This window comes from Erpetoichthys calabaricus, chromosome 14, assembly GCF_900747795.2.
Source record: "Erpetoichthys calabaricus chromosome 14, fErpCal1.3, whole genome shotgun sequence".
NCBI lineage: Eukaryota > Metazoa > Chordata > Cladistia > Polypteriformes > Polypteridae > Erpetoichthys > Erpetoichthys calabaricus.
Genome location: NC_041407.2, coordinates 21,675,576 through 21,692,132, shown reverse-complemented (window position 1 = coordinate 21,692,132; position 16,557 = coordinate 21,675,576). Strand labels below are relative to the sequence as shown.

The 16,557-nt window shown below is 37.8% G+C and overlaps 1 protein-coding gene across 5 annotated transcripts in view; it reads right to left on the bottom strand.

The window, feature by feature from the left end:
- Positions 1-2,822: 2,822 nt before the first annotated feature.
- The window catches only part of stxbp4 (syntaxin binding protein 4), a 184,544-nt gene continuing 170,809 nt past the window's right edge, over positions 2,823-16,557 (bottom strand). For all 5 annotated transcript variants that reach the window (XM_028818679.2, XM_028818677.2, XM_028818680.2 and 2 more), the window contains one exon: positions 2,823-5,381. In XM_028818679.2, the coding sequence (XP_028674512.2) occupies positions 5,273-5,381 (109 nt within the window). In that variant the 3' untranslated portion in view covers positions 2,823-5,272. The remainder of the gene's footprint in view (positions 5,382-16,557) is intronic.

The window sequence follows — 16,557 nt, the reverse complement described above, 5'->3', positions numbered from 1 at the left end:
TTTTGCTATCAAAACAGGGACCCCAGCGCATTACTTTTCCAGGGGGGATGGGTTTATGACAGTGTTTCCCAACCTCAGTCCTGGGGGCACACTGTGGCTGCAGGTTTTTATTCCAACCAGCTTCTGTTTTTATTTGGACTCCTGGGCTAATTAAGTGATGTGTTTTGGGAACAATGTAGAAATTAGAAAACTAAGTTTGGTAATATATATATATATATATATATATATATATATACATACACAGTGCATCCGGAAAGTATTCACAGCGCATCACTTTTTCCACATTTTGTTATGTTACAGCCTTATTCCAAAATGGATTAAATTCATTTTTTTCCTCAGAATTCTACACACAACACCCCATAATGACGTGAAAAAAGTTTACTTGAGGTTTATGCAAATTTATTAAAAATAAAAAAACTGAGAAATCACAAGTACATAAGTATTCACAGCCTTTCCCATGAAGCTCAAAATTGAGTTTAGGTGCATCCTGTTTCCAGTATGTACCAAGCAGTCATATGGGAATAATGTATTTATTTCTTTTTAACAATATTTTCATCTTGATTTTCATTCTACTTTTCTGGGTGTTCTAATTGTTTAATTAATTCATTATTTACTAATTAGTGGGTCTGATGCTAAAGTAGTTGCAGCCTTTGATTATTCGGTGTTGTTTGCCTAGGTGTCCGCTCTGCTCGTTTTTAATTGTCATTAATAAGATACGGTCAGTTAGTCAGTCATTGTCCAACCCGCTACAGTATATCCTAACACAGGGTCACGGGGGTCTGCTGGAGCCAATCCCAGCCAGCACAGGGCACAAGGCAGGAACAAACCCCAGGCAGGGCACCAGCCCACCGCAATAATAATCAACAAAAGAGTTAAGCATTTAAATCAATAGCAAAAGCAGAAATATTTCTAAATGTCTTAGAAATGTAAAAACCATGCTGCTGTGGCTTTCTGAATGTAGAATAAAAGAAAAATAATTCCAGCTAATTAATTGAGATCAACGTTATCAGGTGTTGTCACTGATTAGGAATCTGGTTGGAACAAAAACCTGCAGCCACAATGAGCCGCCAGGACCGAGGTTGGGAAACACTGGGCTATGAAGCTGTGTAGACACAAGATTCTGAAGGCTATGTTCCAACCCCTTATTACACTGTATTTAAATAAATGTAGCGGGGCAATACTGTCACAAGTACAGCAGAGTTCTTACTTGCATGTGCCAATCAACATGCAACACGTTGCTACCCTCCACCGCCTTGATCTGTTCACCTTAAAACCCCAGTCTTCCTTACCCCAAATATACATATTTATTAGAATAATTTTAACTTTGACAGATCATTCAGCCCAACGATGTTCATCAATCCTTTATATAAAAAATAGGGATATTCACTCTAAGGTTTTGTGAATATTTTCACTTTAACATGTTTTTATTTGAGATTTATATTTATAAATCTGTTCAATCTTTCTGATATCTTTTGAGAGGTGTACTCAATGGTAACTTTAACTCAACTGAATGTCACAAAGACACGTGTGGTGGGCTAACCGCTGTTTCTAGATCAGAGTGCAAGCGAGTGTAGGGGCTGTAACGTCTTTATCCCCATCCTGTATTGGTCTTCGCCTTCAGTACAACGCTGTCCAGGTGTGCTCTGACAATCTGTGACCCTGTATGAGAGTAAGTGGGTTTAAGAAAATGGATGGATAGTAAGTGCACACTGTGGAGAAGAACATAAGAAAAATGCAAAGGAGAGGAGACCATTCAGTCTATCAAGCTCATTTCTTTAGCTAAGGGTTGTCGAGACGCAGTTTCTGCTTCAGCTAAATCTCACGTGCAATGGAAAAACCTAGTAACTGCCATTTTTCTTCAAAATTGCGTTTGTTTCGTTTTTTGAGTTACAAAGTCTTTCCTGATGGTATAAGGTAGTGGTGATGGCCAAATGTCTTCATTCCAGTCACAGCACGATGGAAGAAGTGAGTACATACACAGTATTTTACATACTGCAAGACAAAAACCTAGCAACTCCACTGACCAATGGGGAAAGACTGCCGACCAATTAAAATGTCAGATTACGATCATGTGATTTTAATGCTGTGACTGTGTGATTTAAATAGCAGGTGTTGTTGATTCATGAAAAAAAACAATATTGTGTACATGAAGCTCAGGAAAAACTAAATCTAGAGATTGTTAATTATAAGGGCGACATCATTTTCTCAATTTGCTGAAAACTTGAAAGATGTGACACACCAGGTTTTTCCATAGTTGGTGAGAAATGTCTTTGTAGTTTGTTCCCGATTTCCACAACTCTTTGTATAAAGAAATGTTTCCTGACTTCAGTCTTAAATGCACATCCCCTTAAATTAATTACAACATGCAGACAACCAGAGCATTAACACAAAGAAAGTGTGCTTTACTACACAGAAAACATGAATCTATTTTTCAAATACCTAACTGTTCTCCAGTTTCAGAAGGTGCTAAATGAGTCCTCTTGCCTACATTTCATGTCAAACTATTATGTACTGTATCATGGTTAGAATGTACTGGGATCTGGGCTTTTTCCAGGTCCAATCATTCTCTCTCGGTGGACTCTTTTTGCGTCCATATGGGTTTTCGCTAGGACCCCAGTCTCCTTCCAGATCTCCAAGAGGTTGTTAATTGGCAACTGTGAATTTTTGCGTTAATACCTTGTAATGGAACTCCATCCCATGCTGGACTGGTTCTGACCTTTCCCCCCTCACAGTGCTGACTTGACTCCTCATCTCCCTGTAGTGAAAGAGCATGTTAAGAAAATGAAAGCATATTGGGCATTCTAACCATATATGTGTAACACTTGTCAGAAAACAACTGTCAGGTGTTTATTTATAAACCACTCATGAACACAGCTTTGTAGAGCAGGAAGGGGGAAAACAAGACTCTGTCATGGAATAAATACAAGTGTTACACTAAACAGGTTTCAATTTAGGAAAAAGTCAGCTCTGAGTGAAAAGTAAAAATAACATTATTCAATTTGCAGAACTTGATCTATCTTTGTCACACAGTCAGCCATTACTCAGGGGAGCCAACCTTTCATGTCATCAACAGGCAAGATCTGACTGCAGATGAAGAGACAATGCTATTATCCAAAGCAGAATGGGGGCAGAGGAAAATGGTGAGCATAATACACAAGGTTTACACCAACAACCAGATGTGTATTTCCAGTTAAATGCTGATGACTACTGCTCATCCTCCTGTTTGATAATGGACTGACAAATTTGCATACAACTAAAACCTTGAGGGCAGTCAGATTGCTGAAGCAAATCAAAGCTTCCCAAGTGAAGGGGCTTCATGGCTTGTCTTATATCTCCATGACACCTCTTCTTGGAGATGGGATCAGATATTCAGTTCTGTTTTAGTAGTCCAAATTCAGGGAAGGGCCAGAGCATCGCAGTACATTCAGACAGAACAAAATCTTGAAAGGCAATGGAATCTAACCAATAATTTGCATTGTTCTGTAAAGTCTAGTGTTGCACACTATGACAAAATGTAACAAAATATATATTTTAAAATAAAGACTGAATTAGGATGACCCAGAAAACATACAACTAATGAGCAGGAACAGAGGAATTTTAGTCTGATAAGGCAACAATTCTAATGAGGATGTTAATTATACTGTACGCGTTATTCCTCGCCACGCAGGGAAAGGTCTCACATTATAAACTTCACTGAGCCTGAGAGGCCACTGAGGGCTAAGATACCCATGAACACTAAAGAGATTTAATATACTAGTGTAACATATGCAGCGACATAATGATGCAGATACACACAGTTTATATTTACATGTATGTGTACAACAAAATAAACACTGTGCACCTATAGAAATGCTCCTTCATTTCTTTTTTCATTCCCTTTCACTGACACTGACAGCAGCCCTGTTGTCTCAGACTGTAGTGTATCTAACATTGAATCTAACATTTCTCAAACATATGTAAATCTTGTACTTTTGAGTTGTGGTCAAGTGTAGACATTCAGTAATATCACTGCAGTACCATGGTATTCTCACTTTCCAAATTGTAATTCAACAACAGTCCTACTCCACTTTACCTGCTGCATACCCAGCAGGACAGACAGCTCAAGGCAAAATTTCCTCTTGGGAAAAGATTTTTGGTATATAATTGATGGGCAGTTAGTCAGAAAGGCACTAGTCAGTATACATTGCTGCAGACTAAGGGTAACAAATATAGAATGTCCTCTAATCTCATAAAAGTCAAAACAAAAAAAAGTGTTCACTTTACTGTATATTTCAAAGATGAAAAATGCCTGTCTTCATGTCAACTGAATGTTTAAACTGAACTCAAGCCTTTTTCTTTCTCTCATTCTTTGGCTTGAAGATGAGAATCGCTTCTCTGAACTGTTTTGCATGCTACTGCCTTGCACATAGGTCAAAGAGATTATTTTGTCTATATCATGCTTCAAGAGTAAATGTCTTCTTCTGTCTATCTGCAGCCAGTAAGAAGAAAAACTGCCTTATGTCATGGTTCATAGCAACACATTTGGTGTAAATATATTTCCACTGTCTAATTCAAATCCTCCAGCTTCCTGTAGTCATTTAGGACAGGATTCAGTTCTGAAATGCTGACTTTACAGCATTTATAAAACCATGAGTCTCTTATGTGGTTTCCTCTCAGAACGCTCAGTTATCTGTAAAGTTCTGAAATCTCAGGTTTAGATACCAGGCCAGCCTTTGTCTTTGGATCTGAATTTTGTTTTCCTTTCTTAGAAACATGTATTTTCACAGGAATCCCTGTGTGGAGATTTGGTTAGGTCCACTTCACTTAGAAGCAATAGTGAAATATTGTCACTGAAGTGTTCGATTGGCTTGCACGTCAAACTCTTGTCAACACAGAATATAAAAGTGGTTATCACCTCGGAGCACAACACCATTCAGATAAGAATTGATGATTTTAGGAGAAATGCATCATTGTTTAGAAGGCTGAGCAGATCTGATGTGCCATCCTCTCCTTCAGTCTCATGTGAAAACCAGAAATGTGGCACTTATTTTATGAAGTAACTGTGCAAGGGACTTTGAAGTGTTGCCCTCTGTGATTCACACGGTATCTATTGCAGTATAGAACTTAAAAACTGACAGCCGTAGAAGTTCTAACAATTTCTTCAGGGATGGAGACACTCACTGAAATATTAAAAAAGAAAAAACTAAATTTACAGTTTAATTTCAAGAGATCCCGTAGCAAAGCATTTATATGTCCACAGTCGGGGCTGGGAGTACAATGCTCATGTCAACAGTCAGTTCTGATTTTCACATTGTCCTCTTGTAGTTTCTTCCTTGTCAGAGTATGGCAAGCTGAGTGTACTGGTCACTGGATGAGTCCACGAGGTTGTCTGAGTCACATGGCTGGAGAAGAACACAAAAGGTTAATTAGATCTCCTTGATATATAGCTTTCAAACTCCCAAAAAGTAGCTTTTCACAAATGTTTTGGTTGCATCTCTATGGGACACCAAAATTTACAATGAAGGAAGAATGACAGGTTGTAATGTATTTAAAGTTCACACATGCTCACAGAGGAAAAGAGATGATGGAATAAGTAATGATAGATTCACACAGAAATTCATGCAGCTTAATCTATATCTTTGCAGCTAAAAGATGTAGATTGCTCTTACGCCTCTTACCACTGCCTAAGACAAAAGCAGTACTTAAACTTTGCTCTTTTAATATCACTTCCCTTAATATTACAACTCACCTTTCCTCTACAGTACTTGTTGCAGTGTTCACTAGTTTATTGCATGAGGACTCCCTGGTTACTCTTGGGAGAGACCCAATTCACGGTCAGAAGCACTGAACCCAGCTGCAATTAGCAAAAGAAAAGGCCCAAGGATGTGGCCTGTGTTGACCTATGTCGTCTTTGACACACATCAAGCAAGCTGAACAAAAAGAAATACCTGCTGCGTATGTTAATTAAGTATGAAAATCGAGGCATGCTGTGGGCCTTGACATGGTATTCAAACATTAACCCTTAGTGAGCTCAATAAGTATCCAGGCTACCTTAAGGTGATATAATGAGAATGGTAGATGAATATGAAGATTAGCATATGACATACCCAGAAGTCTTAAAATCACTATTGACCTGGCCACATGGAAGCATTGTGTTGTAGTAGCAGTTGTAGTATTGGCATGTGTATCACAGTAACATCACAGTTCTTGGGGTCAAAATGGGTGGCAGCAACATGAAGGGTGTTCAGATCCAGATAAAATCTGCATAAGGCCCACAATGTGAATGGTCATGAAGTAAACATCCACTCAATCTATACTGTTCTAGAAAGCAGCTCAGTTTGACACAGCAAACACTACTTTGGTCAGAACAGATTGGAAATTAAATGTTCTGGGAGCAGAAATAAAGATTCACTAGTGTGCAAGCCTTCTAAAGGTTTGGTTGCAGTGTTTACCAAAAAATGTGAAATGTCTGGCTTTTCTTCACCTCTGACAGGTGATGGCGATCCAACCATTTTCTATACCCATTACCGCATTAATCAGAACTGGGAAGTGGCATCAGACACCAGACAGGAAACAAACAAGGACAGGGCTCTCTAATAATTCATAAGGAACAATCATTTACACTCTCTCACTCAAAAGAAAACTGGGCCAATTTAGAGTAACCAAGCCTGCACATCTTTTTGACAGATACACTAACAGAGACTGGAGAGACAACTCCACACAGGCAATACCAAGACCCAGGATTCAAACCCAGGACTCTGCAGCTGTCTGGCAGCAGCACTAACCACTTCATCACTGTGTCACCCAGATTAGGCTGATGTGTGCACCAAGAAAATGTGAAATTCTTGTAACTCATTGAAATTATTTGTTTCAGGAAATCATTATTTCAAATATATTATGTGTATTGTGCACAAAAACAGATCTGGCCCATACAGTATTGTATGTGATATAGTTCCAAACTCATGAAAATAACCATGACAGAATCTTCCTTAGCACTTTCTGTTAGAGAAAGCCTTGGTGGTAGTTGGTAGGCAAGGGGACTAAGCTTAAAGACAATTGAATTATTAGTAATATGTTTATTTGTACTGTGTTTTGCAACAAAAACATTTGACAAAAGCTGTGCAATTATATAATGGAGAATCTTTAAAATTGTATTTTTATTTATGTACTTTATCAGAACTGAATGGTCTTTAATAAACAGTGAACCAAGCATTTAAAAAAGTGATCATGTTTTGTTGCGTTGTACTTTGTAGGTGTGGCTGGCAAATGGCAAGTGACTCCTAGGGGTAAAAGTGGCATCAGAGGAAAAAAGGTTATATTGTGGAAGGTCCAGTGTGGTAGCCAGCTTTGCTTAGCTTTCCTTATGTTTCCCAATGATCGACTTTCCTTCATGTGTCTGTTTTTTGGTTGACTAGAGAATTCTTTTTGGAATTATTAGTTGAGGAGAGCTGTCAGGGGGTGCCCTCCTTCTGAAACTAACAAAGCCAAACGGTTGTAAAAGAAAAGTTCTATATGTGTGCCAAACATATTACTCTTAGTAACCCCCCAACCCATTCTACTATCAAGTATAGTAGATCCAGGTGAAATTATCCGGCCTTCCAAAGTAACAAAGTGTCAGGCTCAGATACAGGAACACTAATATTAACTCTTCCAAGCAGTTACATTCTGCTGTTTCAGCCCAAGTGCTCCGAGATCAGCCAGGAAGCAGACCAGCCCACAACATTTTTTCCCATTTTTTTAGTTCTAATTAAGTTGTTTTTCTGACCCTGCTAAGCATGCAGGGTTAACATCAACTGTTTTACCAGAGGTCATGGGCTCATAGCAGCTCAAGAGACTGAAACTGGCCGTGGCAGCCACTTTCAGCTTTGAACAATTAACAATCAACATACTGTGTAGAGTCACGGCATACAACATGGAAATCATGTGTTCTCTGAAATTCTAAGCAGTAACTGTATTCCCTTTGCCAATCATATTTAAAAACTTCTCATCCTCAAACTTCTAAGTGTTACCGATTTCATGGACAGTTGTGGCACAAAATGCCTCCTATTCTGTTTATGGTGATTTTGCACCCTGTAGACCCTGTCATAAGTCTCAACAGCAATGAACACAGACTATCTTGGATGGAAGGCTAACCTAAAAGAAACACCACAACAAAGTAAATTGCAAATGCCTTGGCCTGAAAAGTCAGACTGAAAAAGCATTTTCCGAAAAGTATACTGGAACAAGATATTCATAGTAATGCCACAATGAGATAACAGGAAGTCTGCTGAGACCCTTACCCAAGACTGTCTATAGGAGCTTGCTGAGGGGTCTGACGGAAGAATGGATTGATGTGCTTCATTCTGTGAACTCCATTACTAAAGTGAAAATGTTTGAGGTTGTGCAAGAAGCAGTAACATAACAAAGGAAAGCTGTTATGAGACAAAGGCCCATATTTATTTATTTTTTTTAAACTCCTGACCAAAAATACAGATTAAATGCTAGATTATCAAAACTGCATGCAGGCAAGATTTACATACTTTCAGACAGAATCATGTCCATACATTGCACACTTTAAAGAAACAGGCAAAAATGGAAAGGAAGACCAGGTCAGTTTTCATCGTGCAGTGGATTGCAGGTATGAATGACAATGTGCAATTCTCTTGCATGCCTTCTCCTGACCAGTATTGCCTGGTGAGATCATTGCTGTACTGTGACAGCTTGCCTTGCCCTTGTGTGTGCTCAATGTGACACATGGTGTTATTTAAGGGAGACAGCTGGAGAGCATGAACCTGTCTGCTGCAGCCTGCTCTCAAAATATAGTGACTTTTTAAGAACGAGCTAGACAAAAAATACATCCCTGTGTACAGGCAATTCAAGGCCTCATGCCTTTATTAATTATATTAAATAGAGGGGCAACGGCAACACAGTGTTCAGCTTTGGGGCACTGGAGTAAAGGATTCTTTGGCACTAATATCGATGCACTTAACTGGTTAGTTTAACCTTTACTGAAACATGTTATTTAGTGCTTTTTTCCTCTTTATAACATTTTTTATGTGTACATTTCAAATATAATTACAGCTATATGAAAAAGTTTGGGAACCCCTAATTCTTTGGATTTTTGTTTATCATAGGCTGAGCTTTCAAAGTAGCAACTTCCTTTTAATATATGACATGCCTTATGGAAACAGTAGTATTTCATAAGTGACATTAAGTTTATTGGATAACAGAAAATATGCAATATGCATCATAACAAAATTAGACGGTGCATAAATTTGGGTACCCCAACAGAGATACTACATCAATACTTAGTTGAGCCTCCTATAGCCTTTGATGAGTGTCTGGATTCTGGGTGGAGGTATTTTTGACTATTTCTTCCATACAAAATCTCTGTCGAGCACGGACAGCCTGCTTCAAATCATCCCATAGATTTTTGATGATATTTAAGTCAGGGGACTGTGACGGCCATTCCAGAACATTGTACTTCTCCCTCTGCATGAATGCCTTTGTAGATTTCAAACTGTATTTTGGGTCATTGTCTTGTTGGAATATCCAACCCCTGCGTAACTTCAACTTTCTGACTGATGCTTGAACATTATCCTGGAGAATTTGTTGATACTGGGTTGAATTCATCCGACCCTCAACTTTAACAAGGGCCCCAGTCCCTGAACTAGTCCCACAGGCCCACAGCATGATGGAACCGCCACCAAATTTGACAGTAGGTAGCAGGTGGTTTTTCTTGGAATGCGGTGTTGTTCTTCCGCCATGCAAAGCGCTTTTTATTATGTCCAAATAACTAAATTTTTGTCTCATCAGTCCAAAGCACTTTGTTCCAAAATTAATCTGGCTTGTCTAGGTGAGCATTTGCATACAACAAGCGACTCTGTATGTGATGGGAGTGCAGAAAGGGCTTCTTTCTCATCACGGTGCCATACAGATGTTCTTTGTGCAAATTGTACATCGGTCTACAATTCAGTGCAGATACACCATCTGCATCAAGATGTTCTTGCAGGTCTTTGGAGGTGATCTGTGGGTTGTCTGTAACCATTCTCACAATCCTGCACATATGCCACTCCTGTATTTTTCTTGGCCTGCCAGACCGGCTGGGTTTAACAGCAACTGTGCCTGTGGCCTTCCATTTCCTGATTCCATTCCTTACAGTTGAAACTGACCGTTTAAACCTTAGAGAGCTTTTTGTAGCCTTCCTCTAAACCATGATTCTGAACAATCTTTGTTTTCAGATCTTTTGAGAGTTGCTTTGCATGCTGCTACTCTTCAGAGGAGAGTCAAAGGGAAGCACAACTTGCATTGACCACCTTAAATACCTTTTCTCATGATTGGACACACCCGTCTATGAAGTTCAAGGCTTAACGAGCTAATCCAACCAATTTGGTGTTGCAAGTAATCAGTATTGAGCAGTTACATGCATTAAAATCAGCAAAATTACAAGGGGACCCACATTTTTGCACATTTGATTTAATTTCATACAACTAAATACTGCTTCACTAAGAATATTTGTTCAGAAAACACCCCAGTACTCAGATGTTCCTAGGAAATAAAGACATACCACTGTTATCTTTTTTTGTTGAAAGTAAATTATTACGCAGGCTGAGAGGGGTTCCCAAACTGTTTCATGTGACTGTATAATATGGAAAAAATAAGAAATATAACAAATGGAGAACTATTAAAAATCTGTCCAAAATCTTTGCAAAAAGCAAAAAAAAAAAAAAAAAAAAAAAAAGTTTGTGGCAGGATAAGCAGTTTGGTTCACTGGCTAAGAAAGTCACCAAGAGACCATACTTTTACACATTCCGACCCTTTGGAAGTTACTTAACTTTTTGACATCACATGAAACTGGTTTTGAGTAAAATACACTGAAATAGGCCTCTGTTCACCATCAAACACATTATTTAAAACAGAATTGAAATATCATGCAAACACAGATGTTTGACTCAATTAGTACATTTTCACAAGATGCTGACAGTAATCAAGTATTTATTTACAAAACAATTACTAAAGTCAGGTTGATGTAGCACATACAGTATAAAAGATCTAGAAAGAAAGCTGTTGGAAACAAAATGAGAAATTTCAGAAAATCATCACTTGAAAAATGTGGTCCCACATCCAGTCTATCTGGTAGTATATCTTTACTTTGGCAAAACATGATGTTAAAAGTATGAACTTAACAAGGTGCTGGGAAAAAAAATGGTCCATACAGTTCCTGCAGATGGTGTGGCCACACATTTATGCTGCAAGCTTCCCATTCCAACTGATTCCAAATATAATTGGACTGAAATCTGGGGAAAGTGTGGACCACTGGAGTAAAGTGAAACCATTGTCATGCTTGTGGATCTAGTTTGAGATGATTCATGCTTTTTGACATGGTTCATTCACCTGCTAGAAGGTTCCATTTGAGAAAGGATTGACTTTGGCCATAAATAGATGCACATGGTTGGCAACAATGCATAAGTACTGTATGCTGTGGCACTTAAATGGCATTCATCTAGTATTAATGGATCGAATATGTGCTAAGAAAACATTTCCTACACTATTACTACAACTAACTTGTACCATTGACAGAATATAGAAAATATTCATGCCATTATGCCAAATTATGACCTTATGTCACAGCAAAAATTGAGATTTCTTCCACCTAGCCAGCATTTTTCCAATTTTCAATTCTCCATTTTTGTGAGCACATAGCCAATGTAGGCCAACTTTCATGTACTTAGCTGACAGGAGGGGGAACCTGGTGTGGTCTTCTGCTCCTGCAATCCATCCACTTTAAGGTCTGAAGCATTGTATATTCATGTGCTACAGTGCACTACTGTTATAAAGAGCTTTTGTTGTCTATGGACTTTGTGTTAGCTTATGAACAGCTGACCATTCTCCTCTTACCTTTTTCATTGCAGTTCACTGTTTACAACACTAGACACTAAAGTGAATAAAAATCTCAGGAACACATCCATCACTGTGATGCCGGAGACACCACATTTGGGACCAGTAACCATATAAAGGTCAAAGTTGCTTAGATCATGCATGTTGTCCATTCTAACATTTGGATGGGAAACAACCATAGCTCTTGGAGCATGTCTTTATGTTAAACTCTATATATCGATGCCCAATAACACAACTGACTGTCTGTATTAATGAATATGAAAACCTAATAAAGTGGCCATTGACTAAAGAATAAAAAGCTGGTCATGCAAACTTCTGCAGTTTGTCCAGTGTTGGTGGTGGTTCATCACTCCCTAAATACTGTATACTGCCAACCCTTTGCTGCTTTACAACATATAATTTTTAATAATATCTAGACTTGGTCCTTTAAACTGGCAGAATTCCATTTGATCTGTAACACTTCATCCTTTTTTATGTGTCTTATTGTAATGAGAATTCTGCTACTATTATTATTGGGTGCAGGGCTGATGCAGTATATGGTTTTACTTATAACATAATGTATGTAAATATTGTATGGTTTAGCAATTTACTTTAATCATAATATAGTAGAACATACGCCTAGCAAAGAGTAATATACAAAAATTAGTTGAAAGGTGTTATAAATTAGCAACTGTAAAGAATTTTGTGATTGTGCCCACTAAAGGCTCCAAAAATCATTGGGTTAAAATATGAAACTACCCGTCATGCCAGTTACACAATCAACCTTTTCACAGGATAAAGCAAGCATCATCCCCACACCAGCAGAAGTTCCATGCCTTTGTTTCAGAAAATAATCACCAAGGTGAGGTAGAGCAAGTCAAATTCTAGATACAATACAATTGTACTCAGAATTCTATCAACGGGATAATCTGAAAAATAAAGCATATCCATACTCCTACAAGCAGAGCCAAAGTAAGCATTTTGCATTTCCTGGGACACATGTGCTTACTCAGGGAGGTTATTTTTAGTCTGTGGAGTGATGTGAAGGTTAAAGAGCTTTCACACAATGTACACATCAAGACCAAGAGATGAGCGGAGATTAATGGGGCAAGGACTCAGAGCATCTAAACAGACTTGTTTAGCTTTGTTTGTTTGGTCCATGGTACCCATAATTTCAACATGACAAGGACATCAAGTTGACATGTACAGTATGCAGTGAACCATTTGTAAAATAAAAATATACATTTTTTAAAGCAAGCTGCTCTGGTAAATAACTCTAAAGCCTTGAGTTGGCAAGAATAATATGCCTGAGAAGTGAATGCATTTCAGTAGGAAAGTACACTGATGTCTTGTTTAAAAGATTAGGCACTTAACCAACTGCCTTCTTCTGAAAATTTGTTTTGGATTCGGTAATTCTTTGGATCAAAGCAAATCATAAAAACAAAAGAACAAGTCCGGTAATAACATCATTTTAATGCCAGCATGCACATGGATTTTAGATCATGATGTAGAAATATTCTATGGTGCTGAGATAAACACCATGGCAATCTACTGATCCTGCCTTCTCAGTCAGGTTTGTTCTTCAAAGCAAATAACTCCTCTTCAAGCTGTCAAGCTTTACTGAAGTGGACAGAATGTCTATTCTCTAATAACATTTCTATCTAACAGTGTCTTGTTGTGGTACTGATTTGTGACCAATATGTTAAGTACCCATGCCATCTTGACAGTGAAACATTATAATGCACAATTGGTCTACTAAAGCACATAGTGTCCATTACTTTCTATCTGCTTATGTACACCTTTACATTTTTATTTTTCATTTTGTTGGTCTGGTACTGCAATTAGGAAAATGTATAGGGACCATTTTCCCCCAAATGAGCACTTCATGCCTAGCTAGTGTTACACCAACAAATGTTTAGAGAAGAGGAAAGAAGAGATGCTGAATTATGTTGATGACTAGCCCAGTGCTAACCAATGTTCTCCATCACTTGGAGCTAAGCTGTAACTATGTTACCAATTAATCTAATACTTTGTTCTTTGAGTTTTTTGAAGGGCTTATCCAAGTACTTGAAGCACAAGCCATTAACTCTCTTAATTGCAACATTCTATTGCAATACAGATGGAAGTGGATGCAACAGGAAAATGAATCCAAAGCAGATAGTATGCTTGCAAGAGTATGTATCCCCAACATAATTAAAAAGTTTGAAAAGTAAAAAAAATATACAAACTCTAACTATATAGTCATATCTAAAAAAGTCAAACTAAATACTTTGTTTCAATGTCAGTATTAACTGCACATAAAGGGTGGAAGCATCTCTGGCAACAATTAGCACTCCGTTTTACTGAATAAATCCCTAAGAAACATATAGGTATTTCTGTTGGTAAATTCACTAGTGACAACTATTTAAAATTTTTCACAAAGACTGCAAACCTGTTTTTAAGTCAGGGTTTTGATCCGTGCAAATATCACATTGGTCCTACAGTCAGGTTAACTGTCCTACTGAGCTTATTTTTTGCTCCAGAGACCTCATTTATAAAACTTGATCTTAAATGTGATTGATTTATCTGAATAATTGGCATACAAACTGATATAACTTACACCACCTTAAGTTGATGTGATACTGTTCTTATTTCACTTTAGGTTTTAAGGTTTTCATACTTGGTTATAGTTCATATGATCATTTTACAAATCAGACCCTAGATGTATAACTATACTTATAAAACAACTTCCACACCTACCCATGCCTCCACAAGTGAGTATCAAGTCTTTCAACATAATGCTTGACTAATAAAGTAAGGTTTGCCTACAATGCTACAGATGTTAGCCTGATAATTTTAGATTTTTCACATTCTGACCCTGGTCAGGTTTACTATCTCTATATACAGTGTATATATATATATATATATATATATATATATATATATATATATATATACAGTATATATATTATATACAGTATATATATATTCCGACGTCTGTCTGTCATCACGCGAAGTACTATAGTTCAGTTGTGGCACTGATTTATTCGTTTGAGGAGGAACCTCAGGAGTAGGGAGTCAGGTGGGGCCATCCTCACTCAAGCACCAGCCTCCGTTCGAGTTTCTGTACCTCTTGCCATGTGTTTGAGCATACCCTGCTTCTGAATCAAATAAATATCTTATTGCATGACTTTATATTTCTTTCTGCTCCAAACTCACTTTGTTACTCGATTGAGACATGAAATGCATCTGACAAATGGACATAGAATAGTAGTGTCTTATCTTGTATATGTGCATAAGATGAATTATCTTTCATACTGATAGACAATGAATTTCTTTACAGCCCTCTAATGACCCATGACATTCAAATCATTTTACAGGAGTGTGGAAAAGGATTTGTCCTGTCAGTTTCTGGATTACTTCTTTTTGCAGTGAATGTTCTCAAATCAAAATATCATAATAAATGAAAATGAACTTTTAAGTGACAAAGAATAATTAATAAACTAGAAAAAAATTTGTTTTAGTTATGAAATATCAAATGTACTTTGTCACATGAAAACGTCTGCCTTAGCCTCACTCAATGAAACCAGACATGTCCCATAGTTATTAACCTAAAGAGCCATGGAGAGATATTATCTCACTTTTCCTTAAAAAACAGCTTCACTTCAGTGACATCTGAAGAGTTAATAGAATTATATGCTCATTTCAGGCCATGCCCATAACATCTCAGTGGAGTTTAAGGATTGAGTACATCGTAATAATATTAGTTTTCTTTTTCTTCATCAATTCTGAAGTAGACCTACTGATGCATTTTGGATAGTGTTTTTTCTGGACAACCTAGCTGAGCTTCAGCTTGCAGACAGATAGCCTGACATTCTCCTGATAAATTGTCTGAATCCGGATTACATCATACCTTGAGTGATGACAAGCTGTCCTGGTCCCAAAGCACTAACCCACGACACTACTATCATCATGCCTGACTGATGGTGTAAGGTTTTTACAGTGGAAAACAATGTCAACTATATTCTGGACATTTTGACCACAATATTCTACTTTTTAACTCACTAATCCAAAGAACATTGTTGTGTAACTCTTTAGGATTGACTGAGTTCCAACAAATCTGAGGAGAGTAATAATGTACTCCTAAGTAAATGGCTGCTTCTGCTTTGCTCCTCTGCCACAGATCTTATTTGTATCCAGTGTTTTTCTGATTGTCTGTGGCACCCATGCCACATATCCTAACTGACCTCATACTCTTCATTTAGCTGTTCAAGTTGTAAGCTTTCAAGACAACTCCACATGGCTTCTTCAGGCTTAGCATGACCAGTCTACACAAGTCATTCAATTACCAGGGGCCTGCAGGTGACAACTTACCACTAGGCTAGGTGCCAAGGGTGCATCACTGTATCTTTGCCCAGAAGTTCCTTTAATTTTTTTATGACTCTCATTTAATATTATTTTTGGAGTTCTTTTGGTCTGGTCTCTCCCCATTGACCACTTTGCTATGGTTAATTCCAGAAAGAGTTTCATTCTTTATACATGCTCATCCTCCCCTATTCTTAAGACAGTAGCCGACAGAATGAGACCACAAGTACAACCAGCCAAAAAGAGGTTCCTGTGCAATTTTGCTGAGCTCACACTTCATGACAGGATGAGGATTTCAACAATATGGGAGAATCCCAGAATACACCCTACTTCTTCTCAGGATCAACACAAGCCATTTTTAAGGTATACCAGGCATAG